At 35.9% G+C, this 15217-nt stretch overlaps 1 protein-coding gene across 1 annotated transcript in view; it reads right to left on the reverse strand.

The window, feature by feature from the left end:
• The window catches only part of JAK2 (Janus kinase 2), an 83783-nt gene that overhangs the window by 27067 nt on the left and 41499 nt on the right, over positions 1-15217 (reverse strand). The window contains exons 7-13 of the mRNA XM_018070352.2: positions 9583-9706; positions 8684-8801; positions 8020-8165; positions 6275-6593; positions 4134-4253; positions 1981-2138; positions 1556-1667 (exon numbers count right to left, since the gene is read on the reverse strand). Of these exons, the coding sequence (XP_017925841.2) occupies positions 1556-1667; positions 1981-2138; positions 4134-4253; positions 6275-6593; positions 8020-8165; positions 8684-8801; positions 9583-9706 (1097 nt within the window). The remainder of the gene's footprint in view (positions 1-1555; positions 1668-1980; positions 2139-4133; positions 4254-6274; positions 6594-8019; positions 8166-8683; positions 8802-9582; positions 9707-15217) is intronic.

Here is a 15217-nt window from a genome sequence, read left to right on the forward strand (position 1 = left end):
AAATATGACCATAATTTGTTATTTTGCTCTCAATATGTAATATTGATTCTGAGAAAACATGACTCTACTCTCATCACTGGAACTAGCATGTTGATGCTAGAGAAAAACAAATGTTAATGAAAGCTGCAAAGATGGAGCTGAGAAAACAGATAATGGATCCTAGGAAAAATCCTTCAGAGCCATTAATGAAAGCTTATTCACTCTGACATTGGGTAATATCAAAACAAAATTTTATTGGAAGCAATAGCCCAAATGGTTCTGCTCCATGTTCTTTTGGCAGGCATTTGGAGATCTCAGCTATAGTTCTGTTTTTCTGTTATCTACCGTACAGTTCTAAGAAATTAGTTCCTAGCACAGATTTTCAATATGCACTGAATTATTCAATGAGTCTTGAAAAGATACCATTAAACATTTTTAAACAAGATAAGCTCTTAATAGTGCGTTCCTGGTTCTTCACCTCAATACTGCAGCAAATGTTCCAACAAAATCTGAATCTCAAAAGCCTTCCAATGACTTCTGCAAGACTCAGAACAAGGGAAGAAAACTTGGGGCCAAGTCACTTAATGGCAATGGTAGGATTCACTCACAAGCTTGACTCTCACTTTTTGCCTCAGAAACCGATAGCTTGGTTTATAAAATTCCTTATCAAACACTTAATTGACTGGACATAACATTTCTGTGAAACTGATGTTTACTTCTTCATTCACACATCAACACTGTTTTCTCATTTTCAGAGATGTACATATCTCTGTCAGTATTAGCAAACACGTTAGCTTGCTGCACACCAGCAGGAAACCCCATGTCCTACCTTGCCTACTTAAAACCCCAAAGGTAGCTCTGTTAATGTAATTAAAGAGAAGCCCACCCTTGGAACAAGACCATGCAATTATGTATCAGCAATATTGAGGTATTGTCTTATCACTAACTGCAATGTCATGTAGGAGGGGTACTTCTCATTCTTTACCTATGTGAGAAGTGCATGCGTTTTCAGGGTGGCTTTCTCTCTAGCTAACACCAGACATCCTCAGAAAACCTGTGCTGACATAACAGCTGACAAATAATATTGCTGGCCCAGTACTGGGGATGGGGACAGGACTCGAACCCAGAAGAACTTGTGAAGGAGACACTCTTGGATAATCAACTCTGTCTAAGTCAGTCCTATTGGTGAGGGGGGAGGAGATATGCAGAAATCCTAGGGAAAAAAGACTCAACTAAAAAAAACCAAATTTAAAAAAAATAAATCCATCAAACTGCTCCAGCTCCCAAATATTTACTACAGTGCCAAGACCCATGTCACCATCCCCAAGTTGTCTTCCCTCTTCCTGTCTTGGTCTCCTAGGCATATGGTATGTGCCATTAGCAATTCTTTACCAAACAAGCACTTTGATGTTGCTCACAAGACCCTGAAGGTTGGCCAGTCTGACAGAAGTAGCTAAGAATACACACATTACACAAACATTCTGGAGGGAAAATTCAGAATCATTTACTGAACACCCCAGGCTTATAATTACATCACAATAAAGATAACAGGCACTATTTAAGGTAGAATACAAACCTCTATAGCAAAGGTAAGGAAGTACTTTTTAAAATCTTTAGGACTGCAGCGAAGAACGTAGAAACCAGTCTGATTACCTGCTTTCTTCAGTTTACTGATAGCGAAGTCCATGCTATAGTAAAAAAAAATGTTTAATATCATATAATTTCAAAATCCACGAATATCAGAGATTGGCTAATGAGCAATATTAACAAATACCTAATTCAAACTTGCAATTTTTTACAGCTTTCTTTAAATTAATCTTTTTCCCCTTTTATTTTTCAATATTTAGGGTGTTTGCTTATGTATTTTGCAAAGTGAAAAATAAGAGGAAAAGCATTTCATGTTACATAAAAGCACATTTTAAGATGTCCATCACAGTTCACAGTCAACTAAAGTTCATCTTTCAAATATCACATTGTTAAATTGCTAAAAAAATTACTTACAAAATTGGTCCATGACAGTTGCTTTGGATATTTTCCAAGACTGATGGTGGTGCTACTTCTTTACAGAGATAATGATGGGCATCTGCAGTTAATCTGTAATATCCATCAATTAATGATACAAAGGAGAGAGCTTCTCTTAACGACTGAAATTCAGCTTCCTGTTAAATTGACACAGAACAATGGTGGAGGGGGAGGAGAGAGAGAATTTAAATTTTTAGTAGGCAACAGAAAATTCCTGGATATGCTAGCAGTATAAAAGCTACACACATATGCATACATTAAAGACATGAATAAAAGTAGTTTTTAACTGCTGTTTGTATGTTCTACCTTCTTGTTGTCACTCAAAACTTTGTAACAATCTTCAATGTTCAAAATCAAACACAAAACAAACAAAACAGAGAAGACGTGGATGCCCTATCCCTGGAAGGGGCTTTGAGCAACCTGCTCTACTGGAAAGTGTCCATGCCCATAGTGGGGGAGTTGGACCTACATGATCTTTAAAGTCCCTTCCAACTCAAACCATCCACGATTCTATGAAATCTGCCATTAAAAAAACCCAAACATCTTACTCTAAATATATGAAACAGCAGAGGAATGCTGACATGAGGACATTTGAAAGGGAAAAACTGAGTAGATACAACTCAGCATGGCAGACACCTACTTCACTGCCAACACAGTGTTTCTCTTCTTCCTAAAGGAGAGCCTTCACTTATCAAAGATTTATATGACTGCTTTCAAGTAGCAAAGAAAAATCTCTAGAAAAGTACCTGCCTGGAAACCTAACTACTAGTCAGCAAAGCCTGGCATCCTGAGCTGGATCATAGAGAGAAGCTCACCTTTGACTACTAGAAAGACAGGTACACTGCATGGAAGCTGGGAGAAAAATAATGTGGGCAAAGGAAAATGGGTGTGGAAAAGGTCTATTCACAGTATAATGAACAGGTAAGAGCAGAGCAAAATTAAATCTGTCTGTAACAACATATTTATTACTGCAAATAAAGAAAAATAGAGAAGCATCTGCCATTTTCTGAGTCACCTTAGATTTCATTCAGTAAGTAGTGCAGCCCAACAGAGTGGGCTTTAGTATGTGCTGCACTAGTTTCCCGGTGACAATGGGGACCCACTTAGCATTTGAAACCAATTCTTTGGCAAGTTCCTTGCTAGACAGCAATTAAAAAAGCTGGTACTTTTGAGCAGGTGCCAAGAATTTGGAGTCTTGAAACTCCTTATTAAGAGGAACAGGAAACAGCCGCAGCCTGTGGTGAAGACAACAGTGAGGCAGGCTGTGCCTCTGCAGCCCATGGAGGTCTACTGTGGAGCAGATATCCACCTGAAGCCCGTGCAGAACACCACGCCGGAGCGTGTGGATTTGCCTCAAGGAGGTAGTGACCCCATGGAAGCCTGCACTGAAACTTGTTTATTGGCACTATGGAGCCACTACGGAGCTGTTCCTGGAGGACTGCAGCCCGTGGAAGGGACGCACGCTGAAGCAGTTCATGAAGAACTGCAGCCTGTGGGAAGGATTCACACTGTATTTTCTCTCCCCTATACAGCTGAGGGAGTGATTAGAGCAGCTTTGGTGGGCACCAGGCATCCAGCCAGGGTCAGTCGACCACACAACTCTGTGACAGTTATACCTGCTGGAAAACCTGACTCAAGTGCAATGTTGGAGTTCAAACAAAAAACCTTTTACATTCGTGTATAAAACACTTTCTTAAGATCTCCTTCAAAGAATCTTAAACAGTAAAAGCAACGACCTTAATTTTGATACTTGGGTATCATCATTCCTTCAGAGAAATTTGAAGCCTTTTTCAATGTGTTGGTCTCTAGCAGAGAGCTTAGCATGATGCCATGGAAACAGTACACTTGAGAATTAAAACAATAGACACAGGTTCAAGACTCTAATAACAAAAGAATCAATCTGTATATCAGAAATTTTCCTCAGATATAAATATCCCTTTCCATGCACAGAGCTTTGAATGCAGAAGACCTTTACTGTTCCAATACACCACTTATGCTGCTGAAATGCATTTAGTTCTACCTCAAGCTTAATTAACACAGTATTTGGCTATAAAATACTAAATACACAACAATCACACAAGTCTGCTCAAAGCAACATCTATTTGAAAGAATAGCAATCAAAGTAAACAGACCAGATTCTTGCTGTCTTGTTTGTGAATAGTGACAATTCTTCTCTCACTGGAGCCTTCTTGGCTTGCTTGTTTAATGCTGACATCAATGATATCAGGAAAATCACAGTACGTTTGTAAATCCTGCAACAAATATTGGGTACATAATGTAGTAATAACATAAATGGCAATTAAAAAACCTCACCTATTTGCAGCATTGGAATTCCTACAATTCTGAACCTGTAAGCTGGCAACAAAGAGGATCATAAAACATTCAACATGCAATTACAAATAAATAAAGGATTTTTGTGTTTATGGAACCATCACTAGGAATGTAACTTAAAGAATATACAGAGATCCAGGAACCGTGAACAGAAATATCCATACATAGGTTTGACTTTTTACAATTGTAGATATTTTTTTCCTCTGTAGTATTTTGCAAGAATTAACAATGGAACATTTTGATTACTGTTTTGAGAGCTACAAAATCTGCTAGCAAAGAGATGGATTTAGTGCAAATGAAGAAACAGTAAGAGAAAGTTGTCCTATCAGCCATGGTCATCACTGACTAGGTAACTTGAAGAACAAATCCTAACTAAACAAAAATCTAAGATACTTTTTTTTTGACAGCAAGTACAGGTACTTTTTGATACTATGATATTCTGTACCACTACTTTCATTCTTTCACAAGTCAAATTACACTGTCATAAAAATCATACTTTGTTTTATTTTCAGTAGAACTTCAGGTGATAAGTAACAGCTCTAAATAAAGCTAGATTTATGTATCCAAAATTATTCTTCCTAAGCAAATAGATTTTATTCAAATCAGACTACCCCAATTAGACACATAAATCATCTCAAATGCATTGAAGTTTCTGATGCTTAATTTGTTCATCTGGTTGTTGAAAATGTGAACTTGCAGAATAAATTTCTTCCCAATTTACCCCACATATGTCATTCTATACAAATAAAAAAAATTTTGTTTTAATTCAACATCTTAATAAATGTTCATCAGTAAAATTTGCTGAAACGAGAGTTATGATCACATTTACAAGCAGCCATACTGGTTCACTGGGTTTTCATAACCAACCTTATAAACAGTTTCTGTACCATTGAAAATATATGAAGTCTCTCTCAATAATGGAATGATAATATTTTTAATTATGAAAAAATAATTTGGCAATCTCTATAGGAAAGATGATCCGCTTAAACACTACTGTTACTAAAGGCTTGGTTGCCAGGCCTAAACAGCATAGTATGCATGAATTGTGTACAAATTATCTAAGAACACCACACTTTAAAAAACCTGGGTATGTAATCAGATTTATTTTTGTTAACTATTGAAAAAAACCTCCAGCATATATTATCTTTACAAATTATTACAGCACACGGGAAAATACAACCTTTTGTAGTTTGGTCTTGACTGCTATATATTATGAATAAAAAGTAGCAAACAGATGCATTTATTTTGGAAAACTCACATGTGCTTCCTTTTGCATTTACTTTTACCTTTGGGAAATTCCTGCACTCTCAACATATACTGCTATAAGTTTGTATCATGTTTTGGTAAACTCAACATAATGAACAGTCACGATGGGAAGTCACACACAAAAGAAATAATACTGTTAAATAAAAACGCAGCAGTACGTGATTACTAACACTTAGAGGAACCATTTAGCATTTAATTCCTGAACAAAGACTAGATGGATTCTGCAGTCACAGAAATGTCACTTTAAATTTGCTAACTCAGATACTGGTAGGAGTCTAGCTGCAGCAGGAAAGAGGTACAGGGAAATTCATCTGGTGTTTGGAGTCTTTAAATCCCTGCTTTCAAAGAGAATTTGAGGAATTTGTGCATTTTATTATACCTGGGGAAGGGTCATTACTTTTCCACATTTTTTACAGTCATGAAGGTCCAGCACAATTTTTTGTATGTCAAGCACTGAACTATTACATGACTTTCTTCTAATACTTCAATAAAGAACTAATTTTAAAATCCTGCACTGTTTAAGACAATATATTTCTGTGATCCTCAGCCATATGGAAATTGTAGCATTACTGTGAAGTACCAAATTTACTTGGGGTAAATTAGAACTTCTAACATAAGCTAATTACTCTGTTATATGACAAACTGCACAGTTATTAAAATAATTCTAAAAAATTACCTGCTCTGCAAGCGTTTCACAGTCTTTAAGTTTTCCTCTCGAACACTGAATTCCACCATTTCCAGTTATGACAATGGTTGCAAAGCTTTCCTCTCCAGGACCTCCACCAGGTTCTTTTACTTCAAAAACCTCTGAATAGAAGGCAGACTGAAGGGTTTCCAGATTTATAAGATACTTAAGTTTCAAGTTTCTGGCAGTAGCTTTACATTGGCCAAACTGTTGTATAAATTTGCGGAACCTGTACCTTATTCTTTTTCGTGTCAAAATGTGGTAGTCTTGGATTTTTGCTCGCACACATTTAGGTAAAAATGTTTTGTAGCTGTGAATACATAATCAGAAAAGAACTACTGATTTTATCCATTAAATACAGCAAAGATCATTACTTCTGTGCTAAACAAGTCAACATGAAAATATCTTTTCCTCTAAATGTACCCTTATTTTTTAAACTGTAGGATAACAAGGATCCTTCAATCTATAGTATGCTCTTTCAAATACAGCCCTGTGTTTTCTTCCATTTTTCCCTTTTCCAGTTGCAACATATATTACATAATGCATTTTCCATAAATCCAGAGATGTCTATTCTTTCGTTAGTTCAGTTTTGAGGTAAGGCAGCAGAAGTTACACAGTTGCTTGGTTTGGTGTAGAAGTTGGAAAGACAATACTGCACAGGTAGGTGCAACTATATGGATAAAGGACAAATTTCTTGGTAGAATACAACACTGTGGTTGGTTATCACTGAAGTTCCTATATCACAGTCCACAGTCTTTATCAGAAGCAAAAGAATTGCAGTTACTAGCTGCAACAAGCTGGCCAATTTGTTTCTCATTCTGTTTTTATCTCTTCCTGTTAGGTCTCATTAAAAGACAAACATCAAGCATTAAGTACCAAGCAGGGACAGAATTAACTCAGCTAGAGTAGAAACTCATTAGGTTGATATACCAAAGTGAATTTTTTTTTCCAGGCTTAGTAACTCAGGCTCCCATATGCCTCCTCTCTCATGTCATATGCTCCAGGCTCTTAACTGTTTTGTGCAGATCTATGCTGAACTTGCTTGAGTTTATCAAATTCACTTTGGTGTATCAACCTGGAGCACATGACATGAGAGAGGAGGCATATGGGAGCCTGAGTTACTAAGCCTGGAAAAATGAAGGCTCAAGTAGGGTGTTCTACTAATTGTCTTCAAGCAACGGAGAGTTACGGAAAAGACTGAATTATAGTTCTCAGATATGCACAGTGAAAGAACAAGAGGCAACAGAGGATTATCAGTATCACAAAGGAAACTCATTAGATACAGAAAAAAATCTTCCTCCACGAGCATGGTCATGCACAGGACAAAGCTGCCCAGAGATATGGTGGAATTTCCAAAGTCTGGACATTTTCTGAACCTTACTGGATGAGGGCCCAAGTAACTTCATCTAACTTTGAAGTTGGCCCTGAACAGGGGGTTGGATCTGATGACTTCCAGAAGGGTGTCTCACCTCAAATTATTGCTTACATACTTTCCCACGTAAGAAGCTGCTGCCTTACTTTTCATTAAGAGAGCCAAATCTATGTCCCCAAAACATGAATGGCCATGATGATATAAGTCTTCTATTAATTTCTAGTTTACACTATAGGTAGATTTATATAACCATTTGAATACATCAATTGCCAGCAGCTAAACATCTCCTCCCAGATGTTAATGTGCAAAAATACTGTTTTTAGATATCAGATAGGTGTGAAAGAGTTATGAATTATGGAGTTACCTGACTGAATTGTAAATAGCCAGTGGGGTTTCGTCCTTTTCTTTGGCCACTCTCATCATATCTAGAACAGCCATTCCAAGGCATTCTTCTTGTGTTTCGTGAGTAACAGGCATCTGTACCCATCCCTCCAAAAAATCAGCTCGCCACTGAGAAAGAACGTAAGAAAGCAAATTAAAACTATAGCACTGCTGCTTATCAATAAAAGGGGCTTGGGCTGCAGTTGTTGGGGGTTTTTTTGTTGTTTTGTTTGATTGTTTAGGTTTGTTTTATTTGGGATTTTTGTTGTTTGTTTTTTTTTAAAGACTCCATTCTTCTGAATGAACTCCTTCATCCACAAAAAGATGCACTTGTTCATAAGCAATACCATCTGCCATCATGCTTACAAATGCCATTTTCAAAATATTTTTGTTTCAAATCTCAAAAAGGTCATTATGGGGAGGATGTTCTACATTGTGTCAGTTCAACCCACATACTCTCACTGCTTCCCCTAAAACTGCCACTGCTTCATCTCTCCAAACATACAATAGGACATGGAATTTAATTTTCATCTCAAGTAGGCTTCAAGTTGTCAAGAGCCTATGCAGTTACTATCAGAAGATAGAAAGGGAATAAATACTGACAACCTTTACCAATCTCCATTAAAAAATAAGCAAGCAAATCATACCTGCGCGAATAGATAAGACATGACAAGATCATCAAGAACAGGGCTTTCTGCACCGCGAAGAATGCCATACCGATACGCTCTGTTGGTGCCACTGCAATACCAGTGCGGAAAATAAAACCTGTTGGGAAACAGATTTAAGGAAAAGTCAATAAACAGATACTTTTGCTTACCAACTTCAGACATCATTGTTCTCACATACATGTAATTAGTGCTGGCTGCTTTGGAGGGCCACTATGAAATCCCAGTAAGTCAACAAAGGCTTCAGACCCAGTTCGTGGTGTCCAACTACTACAACATTTAAGCAGGGTGATAAACCATAGTGATAGGAATGAGGACCTTTGCAAAGTTATTCTCAGAATACAGATAATTTCATTAGTGTCTTCTAGTTTCCTCTGAAACAGTTGCTAAAGAAAAACTCAGGCCACATTATATAATGTAAATAAACAAAATGTTTTACAAAAGGAAAACTTTGACTATTGTTTTAGATGTCTACATTCAAATACGAGGTCGGGAAAAATGGTTCTATTGCAGACACATGCCTGACTACACAGAATAATTACTCTGCATTTTGGAACCATCACTAATTTTAAACAGATAAGCACAGAGGAGATGAGATGCATCGTTATTAAGAAAAATAGTATTTTTACTTCTATATTTTTTACTGTTTGCTTCTTCAACCTGACATTGGGAAATATATGGGATATAGAAAATTGATGAAATATATTATTCAAACCACTCCAATAATTTTGATTCTTTTATCTATCTCTTTTCCAGATAACACCAACAATCTGTTCATATCTTCTAAGAGAAATTATGGTTCAACTTAATATCTTATGGTTGTGTTTTCTCACATAGTTTTCTTTGACCATGAAAGTTGTATAACATTTGATGTAGATTACCTTATCCGGTAAATTAGCTTGAGTCTAGTTGCTTCATCTACATGGAAGGTGTGATTCGGGGGATACCACATTCTATCTGTTTCACTCATGAGCGCAAACATGTTATGGTACACTGGCATGATACCTAAAGGAAGAACAGAGAAGCAAATGTCTATAGGAAAGTGTTTTCACAAAGTATTAGAAAACTATTGATAGTTAAAATTAGCAGATTGGCACAGCGCTCTACTGCTATCAGCAACAGGTATCAATATTGCCAACAGCATTGCAATCATTATCCATAACCTTCAAACTGCTTTTGATAGTTTAATTTCTCATTCTTCCTTTATGTTCACTGATTGCAGACTGTGCTCACCTGTTATCCTGTACTTCACTGTTAGATTGCAAGATTTTTTCTATATGGCATTTAATACAATGTCTTCTTAGCATCTCAGTTTAGAAACAGTAAATTACTTTTTTTTCTTACTTTTTCCAAAATCAGATCAAGGGATTTATTTTAAGACTTTAGACAGATGAAAAATAAGTAGTAAAGCAATACAAAGAAAGTCATCATGAGTAGGACAACCACCTGCCATTTTCATTTTAGTAACTCAGTTAAAAACAAAACCAAACATGTATTGTTAATAAAACGGAACTGGAAAATATTTTTTCCCTCAACAATTTAGGATTTTGTTAATGACAAGCAATCCTACTTAATCACAAACTCTGGAAATCAGTTGAGCATCAGCTCCTCAGCAGTACCAGAATTTTAATTTGGCTCTGAGGTTCCCAGCTGAAAGCACAGGCTAACAGACAACAGATGCCACAGCATTGTATTATGCTGCAGTGTTGTGCATCCATGTGATGCCAGGGTTAGATTTGGAAAACAGGCTAAATGCCAGAGAATTGACAGCACAAAAGGATGAACTGCAAACACTGACAAACATATTCTGAAGACAGAAAGAGGCACAGGTGCAGAGGTGAGACAGTAGGATGAAAAATTACAATGTCAAAGTCATAGTAAGTCATAACTAAAGAAAACTTTCCATTAAAGCAATACACTTTGGGGTGAAAAGGAAAAAAATAATAAAAAAGACAGGTAAAGGCAATAAAAGTAACTTGAAATTACATTAGGAGACAAAAGAATTATGGGAAAAGGCAAAGTACACACAGCCCTAACCAAAGACTCAGAATTAAATAATTGAAATTCCCACACTAAACCAGGAGAAAAAAGAAATCCTTTATTTCTTTCTGTTCTGGACACCATCTAGGTAATTATTGAAGGGGGCAGACCCCAGATTTCTCTCATCACATCTAAACTACATGTAAAACAATCTGTTAGATGAAACAACTAATCAACTCCACATATAAAACCACATACCCTTGTAGAACAAAACATATTTCATTCTTAAATAACAACTAGTTTATTAAATTTGATACAGAATAAGTTTGTCTCTGTAGGGGTAGAGTAAAAAGGCTAAGACAAGAGTTCTATTGTGCAGTTGTGAAGATTAAACTGCTGAAATCGATAGGCCAATCATCTGATGCTTTCTTAAACCAAAGCTCACCAAAACATACCAGAACTGCAGGTCCTAACACATGATTTTCTATGGAAAGGAGTCATAGACTTACAGGAAACTACAGAAGTGGAAAGAATTCCGTAAAGCAACAAAAGAGAAACCAAAACTAAACAAATCCTCCACAGGAACAAACCCAAAGGGATTAGTAACTGAAGGACTGACTGTAAATCTAAATGTTGCAAATCTAAGGCACAATAAAACATATTTGATCAATCCAAATTATGAGAAATATTTTATGGAGTTAAAAAGAAACCTATCCCAAAAACTCAACATGGCTCTCTTTTGATGTGTGAAGTGGGATCAACTACACTACACTACATATCAGTTGTCTATAAAGCAGTTACAATTAACTTGGCAGTTTTAAGGCTGTGTGGTGTCTGTATCCCAAATAATTTCAGATCAATTACAGTGCAATGCATGTGAGAATTACTAGCCAGGCCTCTACACAAATGCCACACACTTTTCAAGGAAATCCTGAATATTTACCTCGTCTCACTAACACATATACCCAAACAGCTAACAAGCCCTGTAAGCACACTGTATGAGAAAAAATTTCCAAGTCATATTCTTAAATTCAAGTGTTAAGCTTCTGTATCTCACCAAATACGTTACAGGCATCCCCACCACCACTCTGCTTCTCAAAAAGACCCACAGCAAAATCCTTTCTGAAACTTTAACTAAGCAAAGATCATGACATTCATACTCCATTCCCAATAAAAAATGTTAACATTAACAACAACAAAAATCCTCCCTGTTGTCCTCCTTTGTATGAAAAGTAAACTGCACTCATCCGTCTCTCATACTTTGGCATTTATAGTTCCAAATGGTACCTTGCACCATACAGTGCCAGTGCTCAAAGACATACAGATCTTTTTTTCATGAAAAGGAATCACACCTTTTTTTCCCTTCCCCTTAAGAACTACGCGATTTCACTGCTACACTTACTGCTCAACAATTATAAAAAAATAGAGTAAATCCCTTTATTAGAGTCTTGAAAATAATTCACAGGAATCTGACAAAAGCAAAGAGGCCATGTAATTGCAGGGACTTTTCAAGTGAGTAATAACTGCAGTATTTAAGTGCTCTCTCCTGAAACAAGGAAAAAAAAAAGACTTGAGTGGGGAATCAAAGTCTTCTGTTGAAACCTAGACATGTCAACAATAGTGAAAACTTCTGAGAAATGTATTTTTCTAAGTAAAATCATAAAAGCTATTCACAAGAGGAACTGAAAAGCCTCCCCTGGATTTTTGCACTGCACTAACCATGTTATCAAATCAGTCAATGACAAATTAGAGAGAAGACAGTGAGTCAGACGTAATTAAGCAGACTTTTTTCCACTTTGCTTCTCCAGCAAGGGCTGTCAAATTTTCTGGACTATTGCAAAGACAAAAACAAAGACTATCTCTTGACAATTTATTTAGTACATAAGGCTAAAGAAAGGAGTCTTGTCATCCTTTACAGTCTGTCAAGTACATCATATGGAAGACTACAAAACAGCGTAAGCTCATTCCTCAAACTTCAATTTCAAGACTAAAAAAAAACGATTTGCAAAGTAGTTTGATCTTTTCCTCATTATGATTTTAGAGTTTCACATCCAGACAAGTCACACTACTTCATTTACCCTGAAGCAGCTAAGGAAATACAGTTTTTCTATACTTTCTCCTTTGTTGGCATTAGGCACTCTTTCTCCCATGCAGTAGGTTTTCATAAAGTAATGTCCTTCTTTAAAGAAAAAATAAAAAACATAAAGTGTAAGTCACAACAAGCCATGACACCACTATGAAATGTGAAAGCCAAGCACAGTCTATAGTAGATATAGTTTTACAAAACTGTCATTTCAAGCATGTAAGTCATTAGACATATACAGATAAAAAGAATTAATTGAATGATTAAAAACAATTTAAAAAAATCTCAAATTTTCAAAGTCTAATACGAATATTAGTCAGTTTTCACACACAACTGGAAGTAAACTCTTTAAAACTTAGGAAGTTCTGCACATACCAGATGGAAATTTGCTTCCCTTTTCTTACATTAAAATAATATCTTCCTCTCATCTGTCATACAAACCAGAGGCTTACTGAACTCTGACATCACATTTAATGTCACTATCCTGCCAACAAAATGCTTTCCGAATAGTAAATCAAAGCACACGTTTCCTTTTCTAGAAAAACAGAATTGCCCAGAGTTCTGTTTAATTCATTCCTTACTTACGGTGGGGGAGCTGCAGGGGGCACCATGTTCTGTGTGGATATTCAGGAAATGTAAAGGAATAAAAAATGCCAAACTAAAACAAACAAACAAACAAAAAAAGACAAACCCAAAGCAAAACAAATCCACCAAACCAAACCAAAAAACTCCAACCAAAAAAAAAACCCCCCAATGATTAATTAAAATGAATGATAACTCTGAGCCATGTGAACTCAGAGTCATGTGAATTCTGGAAATTCAGCATGTTAGGGAAAATCCGCTTAAAATTCCCTTGTTAGCAGCAAGACATCTCTTCTGAAGCATACAAGCAAAGAGGTCATCACAATCATCACATTATGCAACACAGTTGCTCTCTTGAAAATGTTTAATTGACTGCAAATGCTGTCAGCACTTAGTCACATTAAAAGTTTTGAAATAATACTTTTACTTTAGTATAATTAAAAATTTTCTGCAATATTATGGTTTTCCAAGAGACACCACCATTTTTCTTAGAAAGTAACATGGAATTTCCAATTTACTTGCAAATCAGATGAGTGAGAATTAAAAGGTTCCTAGCTGGAGTTTTGGGATATCAACATCAAAAAAAACCCCCACAACAAACACAGAAGCCAACAAATTCAAGGTCTTTTGTTAACTGCTAGCTGCCCAAAACTCAGCAAACCTGTCAGGATTGCAAAACTCATTCTGTCTTGAGATTCTAGTTCCATTAAAAAGGTAAGATTCCAGAGTTTAATGATCCTAACAGAAAGGGATGAGGACATGAGAATAAAAGCCTGTCAGACAGTAAATAAAGTCAAACACATCCTACAGAAATTTAGGATTCTTATACACCTAGGGACAAGCTATGAGAGAAACGCAAGATGCTAAACAAGATTATGCTCCCGGTTGACTCTGTCAAAACATTTTTCAGTGAGCTGTTCAATTGTTCTTGTGAGATTTAAAGTGACTATCTCTGCTTACTTTGCTACTAATGTATTAAGATTTTCAAGAACATGGCATAAATTTATTTGGCTAATACCAAAGCAGTGCTTTGCTTGTCATTATAACTGCTTTAATCATGATTTACAAACTCACTTATCTAGTGTTGTTTAAAAATATCTACACTTTGTTAACCTGAATTCAGCAAAAATCTGGATTATACATACAAGTGATGCACATATTTTTTACTCATATTTTTCAGCCAATGGAATAAACAAATTGTTAGTTTGAATATTAAAAGAAAATTATTTTTCCGTGTAATACTCATCTTCTGTATAATGTATTATTCTGGTAAGTTATAGTGTACAGTCCAAAGTTGTTTAGTTTTTTAAATTACTTTATCTAATGATAAATACTCTGTCTGAAAAGACACTGGGAAGTATCTGATTGCAGAATTATTGATATAGCATAGTAACACATGCAGTATACAAATCAACTAACTTTCTTTCTGTATACAAAAAAATACATTCAAGATTCAAATTCAGACTTCAAATGTTTCCAGTAGTTGGTATCTGATTTACCTACAACACAACAAAACTCAATTCATGTCATTTTCAATTACGCATGCTAATTTTTAAACACAGATTTCTAGGTTTTGTTCACACTTTGAATAAAAGAAAAATTATGAACAAAGTTTACAGCTTTTCTGCAAACAATCATATTTATTTTGTAAAGTATAACATTAGGTTCACATTATCATTCTCTTGCACCAGCTCTGGTGGCTTTCTTGAATCATTACTTCTGCTTTTGTTCAAATGGCCTTGACTGCCTGACACTTCTATAAACTGATTGTAAAGACATTAAAAAACAGCTTAAAAGAGAAATTCCATTTAAGATTTTTTGAGAGAGATCAGAAAAGATCAAAAGGTTTAAGATCATGATTTGAGAAAACA

The sequence above is a fragment of the Manacus vitellinus genome, unplaced genomic scaffold (assembly GCF_001715985.3).
Source record: "Manacus vitellinus isolate BGI_N305 unplaced genomic scaffold, ASM171598v3 scaffold_18_pilon, whole genome shotgun sequence".
NCBI lineage: Eukaryota > Metazoa > Chordata > Aves > Passeriformes > Pipridae > Manacus > Manacus vitellinus.